This window comes from Ursus maritimus, unplaced genomic scaffold, assembly GCF_017311325.1.
Source record: "Ursus maritimus isolate PB19 unplaced genomic scaffold, ASM1731132v1 scaffold_30, whole genome shotgun sequence".
NCBI classification, from domain to species: domain Eukaryota; kingdom Metazoa; phylum Chordata; class Mammalia; order Carnivora; family Ursidae; genus Ursus; species Ursus maritimus.
This window is the reverse complement of record NW_024425564.1, coordinates 12,479,897-12,504,593: the sequence shown is the minus strand read 5'-3', so window position 1 is coordinate 12,504,593 and position 24,697 is coordinate 12,479,897. Positions and strand designations below refer to the sequence as shown.

Sequence of the window (24,697 nt, the reverse complement as noted above, 5' to 3'; positions counted from 1 at the left end):
AGGTCTGTTCAGCCCAGCCACTGTTTTACTGAGTGTCTGCTTTGTTCTGGTACTAGGCTAGGTCCTAGGAGTAAAGAAAAGAACATGGTGCAGTCCTAGCCAAGCCCATTGAGGACAGTTCTTTATCAGGGACCTTGGTACAGTAATTCTTTTTTCCTTTCTTTTTTAATGTAGGGAATATTATTTGTTATTCTTTTCCTAAGAAAATCAGTATATAAGAGAAATGAGCAGGTCCAGAATTGCTAAGAAGAAACATTGGTGGTCGGTATTCCTAAGGAAGCAGTATACTGCCTTGTATCCCTATCCATAGGGGCTACTCCATACCATGCTCTGGAGTTGGCCTTTCTGTGTCTAAGGCTTATTGCATTTCTAAAAAACTTGTATACATGCTCACTGCCACAAGGAAAGCAATATAAAAATGTAGAAAACATGTGATTTCCCTGATCCTTCTACCCTCTCCAGTCTCATTCTCCCAATAATGCTAACCTCTGGTGTCTATTCATCTCAGACTTTATCCATATTCATGCAAGCATATATACTTGTACAAAGGTAGGCTTTGTCTTTTATTTCCTAATAGCATTGGTTAGATCAAGATTCTAACACATCAACTCTAACAATTTTTTTAGGGGGGAGAGAATCTTAAGCAGGCTCCACATTATGGGTGGACACGGGGCTTGATCCCATGAGCCTGAGATCAGACCTGAGCTGAAATTAAGAGTCAGAAGCCTAATTGTTTGAGCCACCCAGGCGCCCGTCAACTGTAGCAATTTTTGAGACAACATAGAAAAAATGAATTTGGGTGGGGTAGGAAGTCCATTGTAGAGATACAAACTAAAATATTTATGGATGATATGATACGTTTGGGGTTTGCTTTAAAATACTGGCTGAAAAACAACATAAAAGTGTGTTGGGAATATGGAGGTTCATTATGCTAATCTCTTTTTTAATGTATGTTTAAAATTTTCATAATAAGAGGTAAAAAAAAATCATATGGAGAATTAGATTAGCATAGAGCTAAGGCCTGATTTTGAATCTCAACTCTACCACTTACCAGCTGTGACTTTGGACAAACTGTTTAATCTCTGATGATATTACCACTATTAATAAAACCATTTAGCATTTTAGAATACTTTCAGAAACTTTTTCTGCATATTTTAAAATCATAATATATATAAAAATTATATAGTAATACATATTTATATATGTGTAACATATATTTTAAAAAGAATTATATATTTTTATTTGCAAAAGCTGAAAACGTTCATATGAATATCCGGCCAAGAGTGTGGATTTCCACTAAATACATTACATGAATCAAGAGCCTGTCATTTCTTGCAAGATTTGGGGGCGTTTTCTCAGCCTTGGATGTATTTTCAATGAAGCTGATACGTTTTGAGCAACAGCCAACTGAGGTAGTTGACCTAGTTTCCCTAAATCTTGACCTGTAGGTTGTCCTTGGCCTTGGGGGAAGGAGTGATGGTAGTGTTAGTCTGGAATTGTGCTGGAGGATGGCAGCCACCAAATATGGGTTCAGACCACAGACCTCCAGGTTTTGGATCACAGTTACCTTTTTAATAGAAACTCTCTGTGCTAGATTGATATCCCTTGGGTCGATTGCTTTTCCTCATGATAGGCTCTTGTCCAGGAAAGGTCACTTGATAAAAAGGTTGAAATTTTTCCAGACGTCTGGTCAGGAGACCATCCCAAGGAAGGTTCGTAATATATTATATACGCATATGTACACGAAATGATTTTAAAATGTACAGAAAAAGTTCCAGAAGTAAGTATTCTAAAATGCTAAATAGTTCCCTAAATGTATACAGATTTATGTATTTACATATATATGTGTATATATCTCTTTTTAAAAACTAATTTGTTATAAGTATTCTCTTGCTCTGGCATACTTTTCATATTTCACTTGCTGTATAATATTTCCTTGGATGGACCTTCACATTTTAGTTGAATCATTTTCTAGTTGTTTGGGGTGTTTCTATGTTTTTTCCCGTTGTGGTAATAAATCATTGCAGTTATGGAAATCTTCATGCCTAATAATCCCCATGGTTTGGATTATTTTATTCATTGGTCACATTTCAAGAATATGTTTTAAGTTTCAACCATATACTAGCAAACCACATTCAGTAATACATTAAAAGGATCATTAACCATGATCAAGTGGGATTTATTCCCGGATGTAAGGCTAGCTCAGTATTCCCAAATCAATCAGTGTTACCCCACATTAACAAAATGAAGGATAAAAAAACATATATTTATCTAAATAGATGCAGAAAAAGCATTTGACAAAATTCAACATGTGTTCATGATAAAAACTCTCAACAAAGTGGGATTAGAGGGAATATACTTCAATATAATAATACCCTTATATGACAGTCCCATAGCTCACATTATACTCAATGGTGAAAAATTGAGACCTGTTCCCCTAAGATCAGGAATGAGACAAGGATGTCCACCTCACCACTTTTATTCAACATAGTACTGGAAGTCTTAGCTACGGCAGTCAGACAAGAAAAAGAAATAAAAGACATTCAGATTGGTAAGGAAGAAGTTAATCCATCAGTATTAGCAGATGACATAATAACTATTAAAAAAATCCCTTAAGACTCCACCAAAAACAATTAGAATTAATAAATGAGTTCAGTTAAGTTATAGGATACAAAATTAATTTACAGAAACCTGTTGTGTTTCTATACACTAATAAGAAAGTAACAGAAAGAAAAATTAAGAGAACAATTCCATTTACAATTGTACCAAAAAGAATAAAATACCTAGGAATAAGCTTATCAAAAAAAGTGAGAAACTGTACTCTCAACACTAGAAAACATTGATGAAAGAAATTGAAGACTGTACAGACATATGGAAAGACATACCATGCTCACAGATTGGAAGAATTAATATTGTAAAAATGTCCATACTACCCAAAGCAACCTACAGATTCAATGCAATCCTATCAAAAGACCAGCAATGTTTTTTCACGGAAATGGAACAAGTAATAATAAAATTTTTTTGGAACTAGAAAAGACCCCAAATAACCAAAGCAATCTTGAGAAAGAAGAAGAAAGCTGGAGGTACCATAACCCCAGATTTCAAGACATACTATGAAACTATAATAATCAAAACAGTATGGTATTGGCACAAAAATAAACACATAAATCAATGAAACAGAATGGAGAGCCCAGAAATAAACCCACATTTATATGGTCAATTGAACTATGACCAAGGAGGCAAGAATATATAGTGGGGAAAAGAGTCTCTTCGATAAACGGTGCTGGGAAAACTGGACCACTACATGCAAAAGAAAGAATGCTTTCTTACACCATATACAAGGATAAACTTAAAATGGATTAAAGACCATTTGGATTAAAGACCAATGGATTAAATGTGAGACCTAAAGCCATAAAACTCCTGGAAGAAAACAGGCAATAATCTCTTTGACATTGGCCTTAGGAACATTTTTCTAGATGTGTCTCTTCAGGCAAGGGAAACAGAGGCAAAAATAAACTACTAGGACTACGTCAAATATAAAGCTTGTGCACAGTAAAGGAAGCCTTAAACAAAATGGAACATCAACTTTGTGGGAGAAGATATTTTCACATAATAAGGGGTTAATATCCTAAATATATTAAAACTTCTATAACTCAACACCAAAACCCCAATTAATGTAATTAAAAAATGGGCAGAGGACCTGAACAGACATTTTTCCAAAGAAGACCTACCTACATAGGGCCAACAGACTCATGAAGAGATGTTCAACATCACTAATTGTCAGGTAAATGCAAATCAAAACCACAGAGATAGCACCTTTCACCTGTGAGAATGACTAAAATAAAAAAGGTGAGAAATAAGTTTTGGTGCGGATGTGGAGAAAATGAAACTCTTGTGCACTGTTTGTAGGAATGTAAGTTGTTACAACAATTGTGAAAAACAGTATGGAGGCTCTTCAAAAAATAAAAAAAAATAGAAATACAAAAAGATGAAAGTAGAAATACTATATGATCCAGGAATTCCACTGCTGGGTATTTACCCAAAGAAAATGAAAACACTATTTTGAGAAGATATTTGCACTGCTATGTTTACTGCACGATTATTTACAATAGCCAAGATATGTGAGCAACCTAAATGTTCACCATTGGATGAATGCATAAAGAAGTAGTGTATATGTGCAATGGAATATTATTCAGCCATATAAAGGATGGGATCTTGCCATTTGTGACAACACGGATGGGCCTAGAGGTATTATGCTAAGTGAAATAAGTCAGAGAAAGACAAATACAATATGATTTCACTTACGTATGGAATCTAAAAAACGAAACAAATGAACAAACAAAAAGCAGAAACAGACCCATAAATACAGAGAACAAACTGATGGGTGCCAGAGGGGAGGGGGAAGGCAGGGATGGGTAAACCAAGTGAAGGGGAGTGAGAAGTACAGAATTCTAGTTGTAGAATGAAGAAGTCACAGCATGAATGGTACAGTATAGGAAACACAGTGAATTCAGTGTTGTATTAGTGTTGTATGGCAAAAGATGATCGCTACACCTGTGGTGATCATAGCATAAAGTGTAGAGCTGTTGAATTAATATGTTGGTGGGGAAAAAAGAGAATATGTTCCAAGTCAAAAGAAGCATTTGTAAGACTTTGACACATTTTGCCAAATTGTTTTCCAGTGGTTTATATTGGAATGTTTATATATATGGTGGAATGGTTTATATTGCTGCCAGCAGTGCATAGGAGCACTACACAGATTCAGTGGACTATCATGACTGTCTTAAATATTTTTCATTAATAGTCCAACAATGGAATCTCTTGTAATTTGCATTTCTGTGAGGTTGAATTTTTTTCCATATATTTGTTTATTGGTTGCATTTCCTTCATTGTGAATTTTCTGCTTATGCCTTTCTCTATTTTTTTTTGAGTCTTAATGTTTTCTTATTGGTTTTGTCAGATGTGTTTATAATAAAGCTATTCATGTTTTATTTTGAATATTTTCTCTAATTTACTGTTTGGCTTTTAAATTTGGTTGTCTCATTTATTAACCTATAGAAGGTGTATATTTCTATGTGGTGTGTTCACTGTTGGGATTCTTCCATCAGCTCCAAACTTATTATGCCCAAAGCTGTAATACACATTTACTTTTCTATTATTCTAGTTTTATTGGCTTAATCAAAATTATATTCAACTTTCTAAATAACAGAAATTCTTTAACTCTAGAGATGTTTGAAGTAATGTAAGCAAGAAAATTATGCTTTGGACTGTAACTATTTTGGGGGATTGGAATTAATATATTAAAGAGGCAAGAAAATAAAGTAATTCTTTAGAATATTAAGCTTGGTATTCGGCTATCCTGAATATATTTCATAAACAGTATTTGGAATTTTTTTCGTCAGATTGTGAGGTATAATGCTGTGACTTTAAAGTAGTTTACCCATTTGCTGTGGAGTTGATACACCCTGGTTCTTGAGACTAAATCTTAGTTTACAGTTGCAGGATTGTATTCAGCCCTCCCCCTCCTGCTTCTTGGGTCTTTCTTACGCAAATTATGTGACATGACTCTATAATTTTCTTTTTTTTTTTTTTTAAGATTTTATTTATTTATTCGACAGAGAGAGAGACAGCCAGCGAAAGAGGGAACACAAGCAGGGGAAGTGGGAGAGGAAGAAGCAGGTTCATAGCGGAGGAGCCTGATGTGGGGCTCGATCCCATAATGCCGGGATCACGCCCTGAGCCGAAGGCAGACGCTTAACCGCTGTGCCACCCAGGCGCCCCGACTCTATAATTTTCTCTTTTTTCTGTTAATAATATCTTCAGTCTTGAAATAGATTAAGGTCATCCTCCTGTAAAGTTTCACATCCAGTCTGCAACATGGCAACACATTTAATGACTGACCCAGCCACCAAATTCACGTGAAGTTGGTTTTTTACCTCCGCTGAGGAGCAATACTTCGTTACTTTTATATTGGGCCTTAATGTTTGCAGAGATTTTTGACATACTTGGTCTCATTTAATCCTCTCGGTGTACCTGTGAAGTTAGGTATTATTCCCATTTTATAGATGAGAAAACTAAGAGTTTAAAGGGACCTGAATAAATCATATAGTTAGGATTTGAATATATGTCTTTTGACTCCTAGTTAGGTTGCTTTTCTACTGATTTTGTCTCTTTCCCAACTGAACACATTGGTTTGTCTGGTTAAAGTGTGGTCTAATGGCGCCAGTGTTCTTTAGGCCTTATAAGTCAGTTTGCTTTGTATTGATGAAAACTGTTGGTGTCCTTAATGCCAGTCAGCATCTCTTAGTGCATATTCACATTGCAGAGCTGGGCTGAGAGGTCAGCTTGTCAGCACTTGTGAAAACTATTCTTTTTGGTGCCTTTTTTTTCCCCATTTTTTTAAGTAGGCTCCATGCTGGGAGCTTGAACTCATGACCCTGAGATTAAGACCTGAGCTGATAGCAAGAGTCAGACGCTTAATGACTGTGCCACCCAGGCACCCTGGTGCCATTTTCATAAATGAAAGGTATCAGTGTGTGTGTATGTGTGTGTGTGTGTGTGTGTGTGTGTGTGTGTGATTGCAGACACAGTCACTAGAGCCAATTGCCTAGGTGTGAATCCTGCTCTTTCAGTTATTAGTTGCGGGGTGTTGGACAAAGTATTAATGGGATATCCTCACAGGTGAGTTATGAGGATTAAAAGCTATTACATGGAAAGAACATAATTAGCGTTCAATAGATACAACTGTTGTTACTATTATTGATGTTTGCTTATTATCTAAGACATGTTGTGTTATCTGCTAATTAATGGCTAGCTACATCCTTTACTGATGTTATTTGTGTTGTTTCTTATGTTGTAAAATACCTTAAATAAAGGCAAGAGCCATATTTGTTCCTAAATATACACCTTAAATGATAACTGTCCGTTGCACATGAAAACTGCAGCCCACTAATTAAATAGTCAAGATCCCCATAAAGTGTAATGTGGGAAATTGCAGAACCTTTCATCCTCAAGGTCACCAGGAGAACCTGTCCTCTCCAGAGAGTCAGTTTGGAAGCAGTGGGTGATAATGGCACCCATCTCTGTTAGAATGAATAAAACATCTCTTCATGTACTCCGCAAGAGTCAGAGGTCAGTAATGTTGGATTCTCCTGTCACTTATCTGTCTTAGATAAATGACATAAAAGCATTATTAGGGCCAGATTCCCTTTAGCACTTAGAGTTAAGGAATTTCTAAATATTCTTTGTTTCCTTTCCTCCTTCCTGCTCGCCCAAGACTCTTGGGTGAAAAGGAAGGATTGGCATTTACTCATAGTGGCCCAGAAAATACTGAAAAGGGAAGACTGTTTTGAATGTAGATTTTATTGTTATTCAGGTATGGTGAGGCCAACAGAGGAGAAAAGGTAGCTCTTGAAAAGACAGGGACGCCTGGGTAGCTCAGTTGGTTAAGCATCCTACTCTTGACTTAGCTCAGGTCTTGATCTTTGGGGGTCGCGAGTTTGAGCCCCACGTTGGGCTCCACACTGGGCATGGAGCCTACATTAAAAGAAAGGAAAAAAAGAGTTTGTTATTCACAGTCCCTCTAAGAGGACACGTGCTGGGCAGGGTGGGGGAAGCCAGGGGTGGAGAAAGTATTAGGGTTGGTCAGGAGGCAGAAGGTTTAAGAATGGGCCAGAGCATTTTTTATGGTTTTTTCTGGAAGGAGTGGGCAAGCCACGGTAGGCAAGCTGAGCAAGTTTAGGATTGGATTGATTTTGGCAGGCTCTGCTTGCTCTATGCAGTGGTCCTTAGTTTCTGGTATCTTGCCTTGGGGCGTTTAGGACAGAGTGGGTGTTGTCCTGGACGGCAGGAGTGGGATGAAGGATGGGTATGGACTCTGGATTGGTTGATTTGTGTATCAAAGGCATGCTCCTGTCAAGTTGTTGGCTATCTCTAGGAATTAGTTAACCCTCAGAGGGGCAGTTCCTTTCGTGGTGTGCAAGGCCTCAAGATGCTAAAGCATTATAAAATACAGAAAATTTAAAAAAAAGCATGATTAATACACGGACCAGGACTTTGTATCATAGCTTCAGGATTTAGTTGTGGTGGAGAGCAAAGATCATTAGAGCAGTAATTCTTATATCCATTGAAAAGAGGCATAAATTTGACCTAGAAAAGAGTATGAGAGAAAGCATTTAATATCTAACCCCTTCTCTTCCCAGTTATTTTTGAAGTTACTATTGTATTTTGGAGATATTCTTTCTTCTGTTTACCACAGTCCAAACTCATTTTCACTGTTAGGCTTCGAGAAGTGTTCACAGTCCACATTCTGTACAAGATAATTTTTTTTCCCGGGTGTGTGAACTCTTAAAAGGAAAATGGCCCATAGGCTAGTTAACTGAAAGAATAAATAAATACATCACTTTTAAGGCTAAACAAATTTTATCTCTCTCTCTCTCTATATATATATTTTTTTTTTACCAAATTATAGGAAGAAAGGAAGTAATCATGTTAGCAGTCTTTGTTGTTCAGTTAGGATCACCTGTTCTGTAATTATTGTGGCAATAAAAAGCTCATTTTGATCTTAGAGTTATTGATTTAGGTATAATGACTCAAATTTGGCTAATTGTATGTGAATTATGACCAATTTGGCATTTTTGCATAATTTCTAGTTTGGAGTTTGATAGTTCTGTTAGTCTTTGAACCTAGCATAGCAATGTAAAATTTGATGAAAAACAGTGACAGTTTGGGGTGTTTGTCTGGCTCACTTGAAAGAGCATGTGACTCTTGATCTTGGGGTAGTGAGTTGGAGCCCCACTTTGGGTGCAGCGATTACTAAAAAAAAAAACAAAAACAAAAAACGATAGTTCTGTTTCCTATTTTTGGATCAAGGAGGTAGCAAGTAACCACTCATGAGCTTTTGTATATGTATTTTTTGGTCATTATTTGACATCAACACTTGTCTGGAACCTAGAGGACTACCACAGATATCAAAGTGAAAACCTGTCACAATTAAATCTTCCTTCTGAGTTGGTTTGTTAGTATTTTAGTAGATAGGGATCCAGAAAGGGAGAGTCAGAATAAATAGGGATTAGAGCCTGGGGCTGTGGGTTGATCAGTAGTCAGGGTTTCTTTCTGTGGCCCAGGTAAGTGTAAATAAGACATAATGTTAAGGAAGATGATGGTGGTGAGCATGGAAGTTTGAGGGGCGGGAGGAGTAGGAATCTTGTCAGGGATATGCTGAGATCCAGGCCTCACTCTTGCTCTTCCAAGGTGATGCAGAGGCTCTGAAAGAGGGATCTTATCCCTGAGCACCCAGATCTCCGGCCTCCATTCTAATCCCTGGAGCAGTGGTCCTCAACTGGGGGTGACCCTCTCCCCTTCCCTGGGGACAGTTGGCATTGTCTGGAGATACATTTTAATCATTGCAGTTGGGGGTCTGCTGCTGTTATGTAGTGCAAAGAGGCCAGATATGCTATTCAGCATCCTGCTATGTACAGGACATCCCTCATTACAAAGAATGACCCTGTCCAAACCAAGACTAGTGCCGCAGTTTTAAGAAATCCTGCCTGGAGGATCACAAGAAACTCTGGGTTTTTCCTGACCTAATGGAGATGTGGAGAGCAGCTAGGACACATGGAGCTCCTGGACACCATCTGACTTCTGTTATGGAGGAATGCACAAGATCTGAAGTGAACAAAAACTAGGACAGGAGTAGAATTGGAGAGAGTGATGGTCATCCAGGAGCCGTACAGCAGATTAGAAGCAACAAAGGAGAGGAAATAGATTTGTCAAGAGACTGAAAAAAAAAAAAAAAGAGAGAGAGAGAGAGACTGGCACCCTGATTTTAGTAATCAGTAGGAGTCTGACATCAGTTGAGATGACTATAAAAAGCAGGTTCATAAAACACTGCAGCTTGAAAGCAGTAACCCAGGAACATGTACAAAACAGTCTTTAATGATCATGATAATGGCTGCAAATGATTCTTTAAGTTAAATTATGTTCCATATGCTATTATAAGGCAAATTTAGACAAGTTTAGAAAGATTCGTGCCAAAATAGTTACAAGTTATATATATATTTCCATTAGAGAATTGAGGTTACAGCAAACTGTTGCTCCCCAAATTGGAGAGAGACAGGCAGATACAGAGAATCACAACTTCACCAGAGCAGAAGTCCAGGAGCAGACATCCCTGTGGGAACCAGTACCAGTTGCTTTAATCAGTACATCCTGTCCATCTTTCAACAAAACTTGCAAGACATACTTAAAGATAAAAAATGCAGTTTGGAGAAACAAAGCAAGCATCAGAACCAAACTTAGACATGGTAGGGATGTTGGAATTATTGAACCAGGAATTTGAAACAACTGTCATTAATATGTTAAGGGCTGTAAATGGAAAATGTAAATGGATAACATGCAAGAACAGACAAAAAATGTAAGCAGAAAGAAACTTTAAGAAAGTATCAAAAGGAAATAGTAGAAATAAAACACTGAAACAGAAATGAAGAATCCCTTTGATGGGCTTATCAGTAAACTGAATATACCTGAGGAAAGAATCAGTGAGCTTAAAGAAATGTCAGTAACTGAAATACAAAGAGAAAAACCTGAAGAAAATTGAATATCCAGGAAATGTGGGACAGTTACAAAAGGTATAGCACATAATGGAAATATCAGAAGGAGAAGGAGAGAAAGGAACAGAAAAAATATTTGAATTAACAGCTGAGAATTTCCTAAAAGTAATGATAGATCCCAAACCACAGATCAGAAAATTCAGAAAATAGTAAGCAAATAACAAAAAATCTACACTTAGATATATATATTCAAACTGCAGAAAAATCAAAGAGAAAATAGTGAAAGAAGCCAGAGCAGGGGGGAAAATACCCACCCTACCTAGAAAGGGACAAAGATAAACATTACATGGTACTTGTCTTCAGGAACTATGCAAGCAAGCAAGGAAACACTATCAACCTAGAATTCTGTATGCAGTGAAGTTAGCCTTCAGAAGTGAAGAAGAAGTAAAGACTTTTCAAATAAAATTGAGGAAATTTTTCACCCAATTATGTTAGATGTTAAAAGAAGTTAAAGTATTAAAGAAGTTTTTCAGAGAGAAGAGAAATGATATCTATCAGAAACTCAGATCTACATAAAGGACAAATGTCGGAGAAGGAGTAAATGAACGGGCTTCTCGTTTCCTTCTCCTGAGATACTTGCCATGTCCAACACCCAGAACCCCTGTCCATGCTGAATAATGAGATACAGAGCGTGGTGGATTGTTGCTTTCTTCTTGTCCCACAGCTGCAGCTTCTACATTTGAAAATACCAGAGTAGATATAGTGCGTCCTCTGATTTATGGAAAGGAAGAATCTATTCCAAAGACTTCAGGCAAAACTATAAATAAGAAGTGAAAATCGTCTTCCTCTCAGCTTTGTAAATGTTAACATACCATTGTCTTATGCAACAGAACAAATACAATAGGGTAATGCCACTTAAGTTGTGGCTTCTTGAGACCAATCATTCAGAGATTAAAGAAGAAATTATATTAAGTGTAGACAGAATGAGCTTTCCAAAAGCCAAAATTATTATAGCTTTTTTTTTAAAGATTTTATTTATTTGACAGAGAGAGAGGCAGTGAGAGAGGGAGCACAAGCAGGGGGAGTGGGAGAGGGAGAAGCAGGCTTCCCGCTGAGCAGGGAGCCTGATGCGGGGCTCAATCCCAGAATGTTGGGATCATGACCTGAGCCGAGGGCAGACGCTTAACGACTGAGCCACCCAGGTGCCCCTATTACAGCTTTTCATACTGGAAATGGAAAAGCCACTGAAGCGTCCCATACGTTTTTATTTCTAATAAAGTAAGTATTAATGATATTAACCTACCAGTTATTTTGCCAGCAGAAATAGGTCTATTCGGGAATAGTGGAGAATTGCAAAAGCATAGCCGTGCCCAGAGAACATGGACAAGGAAAGGAACAGTCTTTTATAGAGGAAAATGGAGAGTTGGTAGGCTGTTATAAATTAAAAGTCCTTTGGGTGTAAACTGGGAGTGGAAGTATAGTGGCTTTTCATTGGCTGTCTCTCTTTGGGCTGTTGTTGGGAGAGAAGGAAAAACTTTCTTCCTTGTGTTGGGATAGTAAAATAGGCCCTTTTCTTCCTGTTGGGTCTGCAATTGACAGAAGTGGTAGGGCTTGAGAGCTCCCCGTCAGCCTTCTGAGTCTATTCTAAATGAGGTTTTCCTATTACTAATGTTAATGGCTATGACCCACATACATAAAAAGTCTTTTGGTATCTGTCCCCCTGCCCCCTACCTTTTCTTTTTCTTTTTCTTTCTCTTTCTTTCTTTCTCTCTTTTTTTTTAAGGACTTATTGGGATCAGAAAGTGAGAAAATCACTGTGGATTATACCCAGCTGTGATTGGCTCATTTCTTGCTAGTTTCTCATGAGCAGCCCTCGGTAGGGAATTCAGAGCATCTGTTTAAGTCCCTTGCTGGGTCTAGGTTTGGACCCTTTTAACCTTTCTTGGTTTATGTTTGGTGATCTGAAGGACTTTGACCATAGTTAATGTTTACTTTGTTATTTTTTTCTTTTTTCCCCTACTCTTTTTTTCCTTCCTCCTCCCCCTCCTCCTCCTTTTTTTTTTTTTTTAACATTTTGTGATTTTCTTTTTTTATTATTCACTGTACAGTTTGGGGATAGGGAGGGATAACTGGTGGGGCTCAGTGGGGGACTGTGGGAGACAGTGTGGGGGACAGTAGTAGGCTATGGGGGACAGGGTGGGTGAGTCTCCATTTGCACTGTTCATGAGGGCCTGTCTGTGAAATGACTTGGAGCAATGACTGAGAGTTTTCCAAAATTAATAATAGACAATAAACCACAGACCCAGGAAGCTCAGAGGATACTCAAGCAGGACTTATACTAAAAAAATCTATATCTAGTTATATTCAAACTGCAGAAAATGTAGAACAGACAATCTTGAAGTAGGCCAGAGGAAAAACAGCTTACTTATGGGAAATCAAGGATAAGAATTATATTGGATTTCTTTTCAGACATCGTATGAGCAAGAAAAGAATGAATAAGAAAAGAACATAATATTTAAAGTGCTGAAAGAAAAAAATCAACATAGAATTCTGTGTACAAACAAAATTATCAAATTATCCTTCAAAAGTGAATGGGAAGTACTTAAGCCTGGGTTTTTCTGGGTTCATTTATTAACATTAAAAGAAATTTCTCTGAAAGAAAGATGATAAAGGTCAGAAACTAGGATCTACATAAAGGAGCATTAGAAAAGAATAAATGAAGATAAAATACAATTTTTCTTATTCTTGATCTAACAGTAGTTTGTTTAATAACAGGAATAAAGTATTTGGTGATTATAGCTTATGGAGAATAGAAATTAATGACATGCTATAAAGCATAGGAAGAAGAAATTGGGAATACATTATTATAAGGTCCTTCCACTAGCCATGAAGTACAGTGTTACATGAAAGTCAACTTCATTTAGTTGTACGTGTGTAATGCAAACTGTAGGGCAACCACTGAAAAACATTTAAGAAGTATGATTGATATGCTAAGGGTGGAGAAAAAAGGAATTTTAAGGCATTGAAACTCTTCTCTATGATACTGTAACTGTGAATATATGTAATTATACATTTGTCAAAACTCAAATGTACAACACAAAACGTGAACCCTAATAGCAAACTATGGCTTAGTTAATGTATCAATTTTGGCTTATCAATTGTAACAAATATACCACACTTATGTAAGATATTAGTTATAGATGAAACTGCATGTGGGGCTTGTGAAGAGGTATGTAATCTTCAAAATACGATGGCTACTTATTTTACCAGCAAAATACTTTATTTGGGGATAGTAGAGGAATTCCAATTCAGGACATGCAGGCTATGGAAAACCATAGGCAAGTCTGGAGAATGAGAGGAATGTTACTTTATAGAGAAAAAGAAGAGGAGAGACAGCTTTGAAGGAAAGTCTATTGAAGGAAAGCAAGAGTTCAAGGTGGTGATGTTACCGAGAGTTACATGGAAAAGGAAAGCCTCAGTTCTTTTCACTGCTATAGTACAGAATTACAGGATAGCAAAATGAAAATAAAGCGAGCAAAGTTTTATTAAAGTACGCTCTAAGGGAGGAGTGGTCACAAGAGACAAAGGCCCTGGAAACTCTGGGTTTATATCAGTTTTTTCTTTCCCAAGAGCCCTACGGTGGCAACATTTGAATAACAGGCCTAGATTTATACAATAATTAGCCAACTCTGCATGTCGTTTCCCAAAATGTTTTCAAAATGCTGCTAGGCGTAAGAAACCGCAACATTATTTCTATTCTAGAGACATAGGTCAAAGAGGAACAAGGGGCTGCTTTTTGCAGGAGCACAGCAAGCACAATAAACTTCACTCTTCCTCTGTTGTAGCCACAAACCAAACCACCTGCTAGATGGGTGTCATAGGGTTGTCCCCAGGTGGTCCTCTGTTGGGGCTCTCCATCAGGATGTCTAAGGTCCATCCTCCTTGTCACTCATGCCTAGCGTCCTGCCTAACAGTGATGGTTTCTCATCATCTGAATTGTGATAGTTTCTTATTGGCTGGGCTGTTACTCGGCAAGGAGAAAATCTTCCTCCTTGTTGGGGTGGTAAATTGAATTTCTTCCTGTTGAGGAATGTGACGTAAGCTGTGATGGAAAGTCCCATCAGGGCTTCCTGACTCCATCCTAAATGAGGTTTCCCTCAACTAATATTCACAGCTATATGGGAATTCTCTGTACTTTTCTACTTAATTAAAGTCTATTAAAAAAACCCAACTTGTCAGGTCTTTAAAGAAATAAAGCAAAGCACCAAATTTCTCAGTTCTGTGCAATAACTGATTCAATAGACCTTAATTTCTAAAAGGGATACTAACAGTATTTGAAACAGTTTTTGAAATTCTTCTTGTAAGCATAAGGTACTACTATTTGGAGGATTTATTCAGTTTTGTATCAATAGGACTTACAGGATGAAGATGCTATCACATATGCCAATATTTTTTCTTTTTTTTTTCTTTTTTCTTTTTTTAAAGATTTTTATTTATTTATTTGACAGAGAGAGAGGCAGCGAGCAAGGGAACACAAGCAGGGGGAGTGGGAGAGGGAGAAGCGGCTTCCCTACGAGCAGGGAGCCCGATGCGGGGCTCGATCCCAGGATGCTGGGATCATGACCTGAGCTGAGGGCAGATGCTTAACGACTGAGCCACCCAGGTGCCCCAATATTTTTTATTATGTCTCTTAGTTTCTTATATGTTCTAATCACTGTGATGAAAATACCAGTGCTAGAAACAGGAAAGGAACCTTAACATATATCTGGAAATTCAAAGAGTTTCAGCTGCAAAAGTTTCGGATTAGAATGGTGTGGAGACAGGGGATGCTGACCTGCCATCATCTAATAAGGGTTGGCACACTTTTGCTGAAAGGGTGAGATAGTAAATACTTTACGCGTTTTTGGCTTTAAAGTCTCTGTTGCAACTACTCAGTTCTGCTGTTGCAGTGAGAAAGCAGTCATAGACAACATGGAAATGAATTCATATGTTCCAATAAAGCTACTTACAAAAACAGGTGTATTTCTTGTTTGCTATAGTTTGCTGACTCCTGACCTAAAACAGGCACCAGGGAAGCTCAGTGAATAAGTAAGTGAAGGGATTCCACAAAAGAAACCTCAGTAAATTCCCCACTGTGGACATTTATGGACTACATTCTCTGACCAAAACAAGTAAACAAACTGGAGTAAGAATAAAGCAAGTAAATGCTGGAATTTGATAATAATAATAATAAAGCTCGAAAAGAAACTGTTAACTGTGGAATCTTGAAAGCTTTCTAAAATTAATCTTAGGCAAAGAAGAAATCAAAACTGCAACTACAGATCATTTATAAATGAACAGTGAAACCACTGCATGCCAAAATCAATGGTATGACCAGCACTGTAGGTAGGAAAAGTAGGGGCTTTAAAGGTTATTATTAAAGTAAGACTGAAACAAATGAACTAGATATTCAATCTAGGTAGATAGGAAAAACAAAGCAAAATAAGACACAAGCAAGAGGAATTGACAAATATTGAAGCTGTAGGTAATGAACACCTTTCCTGAAAAAAGAAGGTAGAATTTACAACTTATATCGAGGTCTGTTACTATAAAGGATCATTAAAGCATTCACAAGTCTAACCATGAAAAAAAGTGATATTTACAAATACTCAAGACAAGGACAAAGGTGATAAAACCACAGCTATGGAAGAAAGTAGTATGATGTTGAATTTGAAAATCAGAATGAAATATCTGACTTTTGGAAACACATACTAAAATTATCTAAAGAAGATTTATAAAATATGGTCCTATTACCATGAAGGAAATTCTCAAATAATCATACCTAATGATGCACTAGATATAAATGGTTTACAGGCGAGCAACAAGAAACATACAAGGAATAGAACATTTCTATACTATTTAAACAACTACAAGATAGCAAATATGGAAAACTTTAAATTCTTTCTGTAAGGCCAGCACAACACTCTGGATATAGTAAATGCTCAATAATATTTGTGAACTGCTGAATGCTTCTTGATATTACAAAAATGAGCAAAGAAATACAAGAGAAGATAATTTCTAACTAATTGAAAATAAGATTTAAGATTTAAAACTCTTTAAGTAGTAGTGAATCAAATCCAGGAATGTTTAAAGAACTAATAAAATGGAATCAAGTGGGGGCGCCTGGGTGGCTCAGTTGGTTAAGCATCTGCCTTTCGGCTCAGGTCATGATCTCAGGGTCCTGGGATCGAGCCCCGCATTGGGCTTCCTGCTCAGTGGGGAGCCTGCTTCTCTCTCTCTCTGCAGCTCCCCCTGCTGTGCTCTCTCTCTCACACTCTTTCTCAAATAAATAAATAAATATCTTTAAAAAAATGGAACCAAGTAATGTTTATTCCTAGAATATAAACTAATTCATTAATAGGATATTTATTATTTTAATTCACTGTATTAACAGGTTAAAAAAGTTATCTGGAAAGTTGTTGAGAAAATATTTGGTAGATTTCACTGTCCATTTCTAATTTTAAAAATAGACTTTGAATAAACTAAGGATAGAAAGCTATTTTCTGTAACATTAGCTACGTAATATCAATCATAAACATTCTACTTAATGGTACAGTGCTAGAGCATGTATTCTCAACAGGAACAATATTTGAAAGTTAGCCCTTGAGGGGACAAAAAATATCTTAGTTTTTATGTATAAAGTACAGATATACATACAGTATGTTATACAGATTTTTAGTATATTTATATTAAAATTTCTTTGGGGCAGTTAGGCTAAAAAGCCTCCTCACAGAGACAGTAATAAAAAACAGATTGAGAAACTGTTCTAGAGGATCGCCCTTTTTTTAAGTTAAAAAAAATTTTTTTTTAATTTTATTTCAGTTAATTAATATATAATGTATTACTGGTTTCAGAGGTGCAGGTCAGTGATTCATCAGTCTTATATAATGCCCAGTGCTCATTACATCACATGCCTCCCTTAATGTCCATCACCCAGTTACCCCATCCCTCCACCCCCATCTCCTCCAGCAATCCTCAGTTTGTTTCCTAGGTCTGAGTCACTTATGGTTTGTCTCCCTCTCTGATTTCATCCTGTTTTATTTTTCCTCTCTTCCCCTGTGATCCTCTGTTTGTTTCTTAAATTTCACATATCAGTGAGATCATGATAATTGGCTTGCTCTGATTGACTTATTTCGCTTAGCATAGTACTCTCTAGTTCCATCCACATGCTTGCAAATGGCAAGATTTCATTTTTTGATGGCTGCATAATATTCCATTTTATTTATTTATATACACACACACACATACATACATACACTACATCTTCTTTATCCATTCATCTGTCGATGGACACCTGGGCTCTTTCCATAGTTTGGCTGTTGTGGACATTGCTGCTATAAACTTTGGGGTGTAGGTGCCCCTTCAGATCACTACATTTGTCATCTTTGGGGTAAATACCCAGTAGTGCAACTGCTGGGTCATAGGGTAGCTCTATTTTCAACTTTTTGAGGAACTGCCATACTGTTTTCCAGAATGGCTGCACCAGCTTGCATTCCCACCAACAGTGTAGGAGGGTTCCCCTTTTTTTGCATCCTCGCCAACATCTGTCATTTCCTGACTTGTTAATTTTAGCCGTTCTGACTGGTGTGAGGTGGTATCTCATTGTGGTTTTGATTTGTATTTCCTGATGCTGAGTGATGTAGAGCATTTTTTCATGTGTCTGTTGGTCATTTGTATGTCTTTAGAGAAATTTCTGTTCACGTCTTCTGCCCATTTCTTGATTGGATTATTTGTTCTTTGGGTGTTGAGTTTGATAAGTTCTTTATAGATTTTGGATACCAGCCCTTTTTCTGATATGTCATTTGCAAATATCTTCTCCCATTCTGTCAGTTGTCTTTTGGTTTTGTTGACTGTTTCCTTTGCTGTGCAAAAGCTTTTTATCTTGATGAAGTCCCAATAGTTCATTTTTGCCTTTGTTTCCCTTGCCTTTGGAGATGTGTCTAGTATAAGAAGTTCCTGCCGCTGAGGTTGAAGAGGTTGCTACCTGTGTTCTCCCTAGGATTTTGATGAAGTCCTGTCTCACATTTAGGTCTTTTATCCATTTTAAGTCTGTTTTTGTGTATGGTGTAAGGAAATGGTCCAGTTTTATCCTTCTGCTTGTGGCTGTCCAAATTTTCCCAACACCATTTGTTGAAGAGACTGTCTTTTTTCCCTTGGGTATTCTTTCCTGCTTTGTCGAAGATTAGTCGACCATAGAGGTGAGGGTCCATTTCTGGGTTCTCTGTTGTGTGCCATTGATCTATGTGTCTGTTTTTGCGCCAGTACCATACTGTCTTTATGATTATAGCTTGCCTTTTATAGTTAGAAATAAGACAGAAACACTTGCTAATAACTATAGTTATTCAGCATTGTTTTGGAAGTTATAGCAAATGCAGTAAGGCAGTTAAAATAAGTGACATATAAATATTGAAGATTAAAAGCCAAAATTATTAGAGTATTTTAAGGTAATAAGATTTTCTACAGAGAAAACATAAAATATCACTTGGAAATGATTTCGGTTGAGAGAGACTCAGTGCTTGGTAAGTTGACTAGCTTCAAGATTAAGTTGCATGGGCTTCTCTGAGCAGAGTTGAATAGTTTATTGACAGTTAGAAATGATTTGAATAAGCAGGAAGATTCAGTGTTGTAGATAATTTAAATATCCTGAGATTATTTAAATAGTTAATATTTAAATCGATACATTTGTTCATTTAACAAATATGTGTTGAGCATCAGTATATCCAGATGAATGTTCTAGATGCTGGGTATATAGCAATACATGGAAATATAAAAACCCCTTCTTTCCTGGAACTTACAGTCTAATCAGTGGAGATAGAGAAAGAAGCCAGAATATAGTATGTCAGGGTGTAGATAATTCCATCAAAATTTTCATAGGATTATTTTTAGAATCTTACTCAATATATTTTTTAAGATTTTATTTATTTCTTTAGAGAAAACGATTTGGGGGAGGGGGAGAGGAAGAGGGTGACAGAGAATCCCAAGCAGACTCCATGCTGAGCGTAGACCTGAGCAGAAATCAAGAGTTAGAGTCTGAACCGACTGAGCCACCCAGGTGCCCCACACAATATTTTAGAGTTCATTTATATCAATACCTGTGTCAGGATGGCTAAAATAACTTGTTAAAAATTAATTGTCCTACGGGATATTTAATTAAAATATAGAAATTAAATCATTATGTTACAGTTGCAAAATAGATCAGTGAGACAAAATATACAGGGTCCAGAAACAGTCTCAAGTGAGAATTTTTGTCATTGATAAAAGTGACATTTCAGATCAGTGGAGAAAACAGTGGATTGTTCAGTGAAATGGTATTTGGTCAACTAGCTATTTAGTACTCCAAAATAGATTCCAAATGAGTTAAGTAACTAAGCAGATAAAACAGCATTAAAGTACCAGAAACATAACTTTGAAGGCATGATTCTAGAAGTAGCAAGGAAAGGGTCCATTGGTTTGACATTAAAAAAGACTCAAAATTTCCTAAGGGCAAAGACCACCATAAGCGATGTGAAAAGACAAATGATAGACTGGGGAGGGTATTGACAGTGTATATAAGGGACAGAGAATTAGGGTTTTTACTAGAGATCTTAAAATCAAGGTAAATAAACCTAATGAAAAGTTGCAAAGATCATTAAGATGGAATTCACCCACAATGCAAGTTGAGACCATTTATTTTATTTTGCTTATCATTGCTACAGATTAAACAGATTACTACTACCCAGTGTCCCTGGTGGAAGGGTGTGTTGATAAAGCTTTTCTGCAGGCCAATTTGTTGATACATACATGTTAGGATCTTAAATGCACATCTTTTGACTGGAAATTCCTCTGCAGGGAAATAATTGGATAAATGTGCAAAGAATGTTTTACTTGTAAAGATCAGGTTGCAAATGTATGCCTAGCATGCTAGAATTTTATAAAGCACATATAACTATATCTACAAATGTGTCCTGGTTGATGAAGACAGTTGTTTTTTTTTTTAATTTAAAAAATTTTTTTATTTGTGAGAGAGTGGGGAGGGGACGCAGCGTGTGTGGGAGGAGCAGAGAGAGAGGGACAAAGCGGACTCTAAGCGGAGTGAGGATCCTGACTTGGGGCTTGATCTCATGACCCTGAGGTCGTGACCTGAGCTGAAACCAAGAGTTGGATGCTTAACCGACTGAGCCACCCAGGCACCCCTGATTAAGACAGTGTTAATGTATATACCAGCAAGGTTGAAAGTGGTTCTAGGAGTTATGATTTCAATTTTCTTCTTACAGCTTAGAAAGAACAGTCATTTCTGTGGTGGAGTGCTTATCCTTTTTAATAATCAGAGTGGAAACAGTGAAGCTCTTTTTAAGGGAGGTGGTGGAGGGAAGATGAAGATGGGAACAGAGGCCTTGGTTTTAGGGACCCCAGGTCTGCCATGCCTTGTGGCCCTTCTCAGGGGGCTTGCAAGTAAGTGGAACCTGAGTGTTGGCTCTCTTGGGACCTGCCACACTTGGGGTCCCCTCTTACCAAAATGGGTGTAGTCTTCATGGCATATGAAGTTCTGTGCCAACGTCATTGGCAAGGACCTTATAGAGCTCTTTATTCATACCAGTGGCACCATATCAAAGCTGGCAAGAGTCTTTGTGCTCCACGTGTTCCAAGACAAGCCTGTGCTTTAGGCCTGATGACTCCAGGGTCATCTGTGATGCCAGAGTATGGTGTGAGGTGAGGCGGGGAGACTTCTTCCACCGCTTTCACGTGGAAGATGTTTCAGAAGAGTTGAAGGAGATTTATTTAGAGCTGACATCTGAGCATTTGTTCAGAACAGCAAGCAGCATAGGGAATGCCTCTTACATTGAAACCCCAGTTGACCAACAAATGGCGTCCCCACCTCACTGTGTCTGTGGAGCTGCCATTGCCCACAGGTTGGACTCCTGTGGTGATATTGATCCATTTGATGGGCCCATAAGGGTACTTCCCCCAACAGCATGGGAAGATTTCCCAGAGCCCGGTGTGGAAGCCTGTGATGTTAGTGTTAATCTTCTGTCTTTGAAGACTCTGAAGAGCAGCGTAGAAAGGATAGCAAACTTGGGCGATCAAATGCTGGTTGAAGCAAATCTAAATGGCAAAATGAACTTGAGTATAGAAACTGATGCAGTGTCTATTAAAAGTTATTTTAATAATCTTGGAAATCCTCCAAAGTCTGCCCAGGATATGCCTCAAGACAGAAACCTGGAGAACATGGTGCAAGTGCTAGTAGAGAGTAGGAAGCTTCTGCAGTTTTTCGAGGGACAGCAAATAAATCCTGTAACAGCCTTATGCAATGTTTTGAGCAATACTCTTCTTCATCTTGTTTTGGTTCATGAAGATGTCTCTCTTCAGTGTTTCATTCCTGCCTCATAAAAATTCAAGCAGCCTGTATTTTTTTTTTTTTTAAAGCTTACGGTCTTTTCAAAACTGAAACAGACCCTGAATTAATTGGCTTGCAAGTCTGCACCCTCACTCGCCTATATAGAATGTACATTTTGCTGAGCTCTTCTTCCTTTGCAAAGCTTTTATTAAAAAACTCATTGGTGAAAGAATTGGATAGTTCATTTTTATGTTTATTGACTTTGTGCATTTTTTTTTCGTACTTTTTAAGATGCCAACAAGAGAAAAAGACATTCTACTTTAACTTTTTTGGGGAAAAAGGATTGTAACAAAATCAAATCTCTGAATTTCTGAAACATTAGATCAGTTTTTGTTATAAGATGCTACTGTGTGAAATGGGAACTTCATTCTTTTAAAACAAGTATAATTTTGTGAGGGATTTTTCTTAATTTAGAGAGCTTAATATGCTATCTGAAAAATATAAGGTACTTAGCATTTGTGTATATTGCATAGTTTTTGTTAAGCTGTATTTTGTCAAAGTATGTATTAGTTTATATTCATGGTTTTAGGTCTATCATCTACAGAGCTTGAATTGGTTGTTAGGTTCACTAATAATACAACTTATTCACAAGGATTCAAGGAAATAGTCAGTTTATGTGGACTAAGATTTTTCTTATGGGTAACTTTTATATAAACCAAGTTTCCATTTTTTCCTGATAGTATTATGTTATTCTGTTTAGAAAATGATTCTTAATGTTTTATTATTTTGAGAAGAGAAAGGAGGGGTTATAAAGGACTGGTGCAGTGATTAGATGGAAGGTTCATATTCTCTCATAGTAAATTTTAGTTTTTTAATGGCTTATGCAATAAGTGGAGCCATTAACTTGGCAGACTCAGTAAATTCTCATGACTACATTTTAATCAGTAATGAATAATTTCCTACTAGATTTGGTGATAAAATGCTTAAATTTGCTAATTTATTTTGTTTTGCTGATTTCTAAATTCCATTCATGGTGTTGTGGAAAGAACACAGAAACATGAGACCTAGGCAAGTCACTCGAATTCTGGCTCTTTAAGATCTCTTTCAGCTTGAATAGATTCCATTTTAGTGCTCTGAGGGTTTCAATATAGGAAGATTGAACAGTTATTTTCAAAAGTATTTCAAACATATTTTAAAATTAGTAATACATAACTATTTCAGAATTATAGCTTGTTTTCTTTCTAACTTCTGAGTTACACACAATTGCTTTGTGAATATTTTCAAAGCTGTTTGTAAAGTTGTTTTTTTTAAAGTGATTTTTAATGTTTTAAAAATCCCCTGCCCTCATCAGCATTTTTGCACTCTTTAAATGAAAGGTGGAAATGCAAAACAAATACTTGAACTCAGTGAGAACATTATAAGATATGCAGACTTTATTTTTCTGTGTGTAATATAAATGTAATATAAAAAAATGACTTAACCATGCTTGTTTCTAGTATCTTTTCCAATTTTTTCTTTGGTTTATTAATTAAATGAGAATTTTCAAGCTGTAGTAAAAGTCTGCCTTTTTACCTATTTCATCACCTTTTTACCTATTTCATTGTTCTCCTTCCTTCCCTCAGTCTTTCTCTTCCTCTGTCTCTGTCTTTGTCTCTGTTTCTGTTTCTATTCTCTATATTAAATAAAACCAGGGAGATAAGAAAACCTATGGTTTGTTTTGGAAAATAAATAATTGTGCATTTTAATCTATGGTGAGTTATTATAATGGTTAACTTTTAATAATTCATTAACAGAAAGTAACTATAAAAGTTTTGTAGCCTGGTCTTTGAATGTAACTTTGGAAAATGAGAGGGGTTATTTACTCCTCTACTTAACCTACAGATATGTTGTTATTAAAAAAAAATTAATAGGCCTTCTTATACTGTAATATCTAAATATAAGATCTTAAAGATTCAGATTCCTTTAATGATCTGGTAAAAATTGTTTATAATGAATACAAAAATTTTAAAATAATGTGTTCTTATTATAGGTTAGTTTAATTGTGAAAAGCTACGGACTGCCAGTTTCTAGTCTTACATTAGTAATTGAATTTAAAAGCCTGGTGTTTTAAGTAAGATTCTCATGGAATCAAGAATTAAAAGGGCTGTAGGGGTGTTCTCATCTAAACACCTTATTTATGGATGAGAAAACTCCGAGAGCATAAAAGTAACTAAGGGTTTTTAATTGTTAATGCCAGACCCACCTTGGAACCCAGATCTCCAAACTTTATTTATAGATGTAAAGTTTTTGTAAAGCTTGGTCTGTCAAGACTTAATTCAGAGACTTACAGCTTGGATATACTTTTGTTTATTAAAATAAATCTAGATCACCATGCAAATCTATTACTTACCTGAAAAGATAAAATTTAAATGAAAAAAGTCCAAAACATGTTATAAGCCATTGTCATATCATCCTTGTGTGAAGATATCCTTTGTTCTTGCAGGTAGGAAGGAATTTATTTGCCACAAAATGATAATTCCCTGGAAGACCAAAATCTCACATTTAAAAATCAAAGCATCAGGTTTAGAAATTATTTCAGCTTCTATTTCTTTTTTTTAGAGAAACACTACAAAGAAGCAAGAAAACATGCCTTTATGTTTCCCTGTATCTTCAGAAAATAAATCACTGATGAAATGTATTTAAAGTGCTTCCTTATATCCATAAATGTGTAGTTTTTATTGTCTCCCTAAATATTATTTGCTAAAAACTGTACTGGCTTATTTAAATGACACACTTGTACTATTTTTTATTCTAC

At 36.6% G+C, this 24,697-nt stretch overlaps 2 protein-coding genes across 3 annotated transcripts in view; both read left to right on the top strand.

Annotated features, from left to right (window-relative positions):
- The window catches only part of EXOC2 (exocyst complex component 2), a 252,325-nt gene that overhangs the window by 10,577 nt on the left and 217,051 nt on the right, over window positions 1–24,697 (top strand). The gene's annotated exons all lie outside the window — the stretch shown is intronic.
- HUS1B (HUS1 checkpoint clamp component B) lies at window positions 20,761–21,985 on the top strand. The gene is given in 4 exon segments (XM_008692877.2): window positions 20,761–21,217; window positions 21,219–21,404; window positions 21,406–21,504; window positions 21,507–21,985. Coding segments are annotated over 4 exon segments (846 nt in total). The 5' UTR covers window positions 20,761–21,106; the 3' UTR covers window positions 21,957–21,985.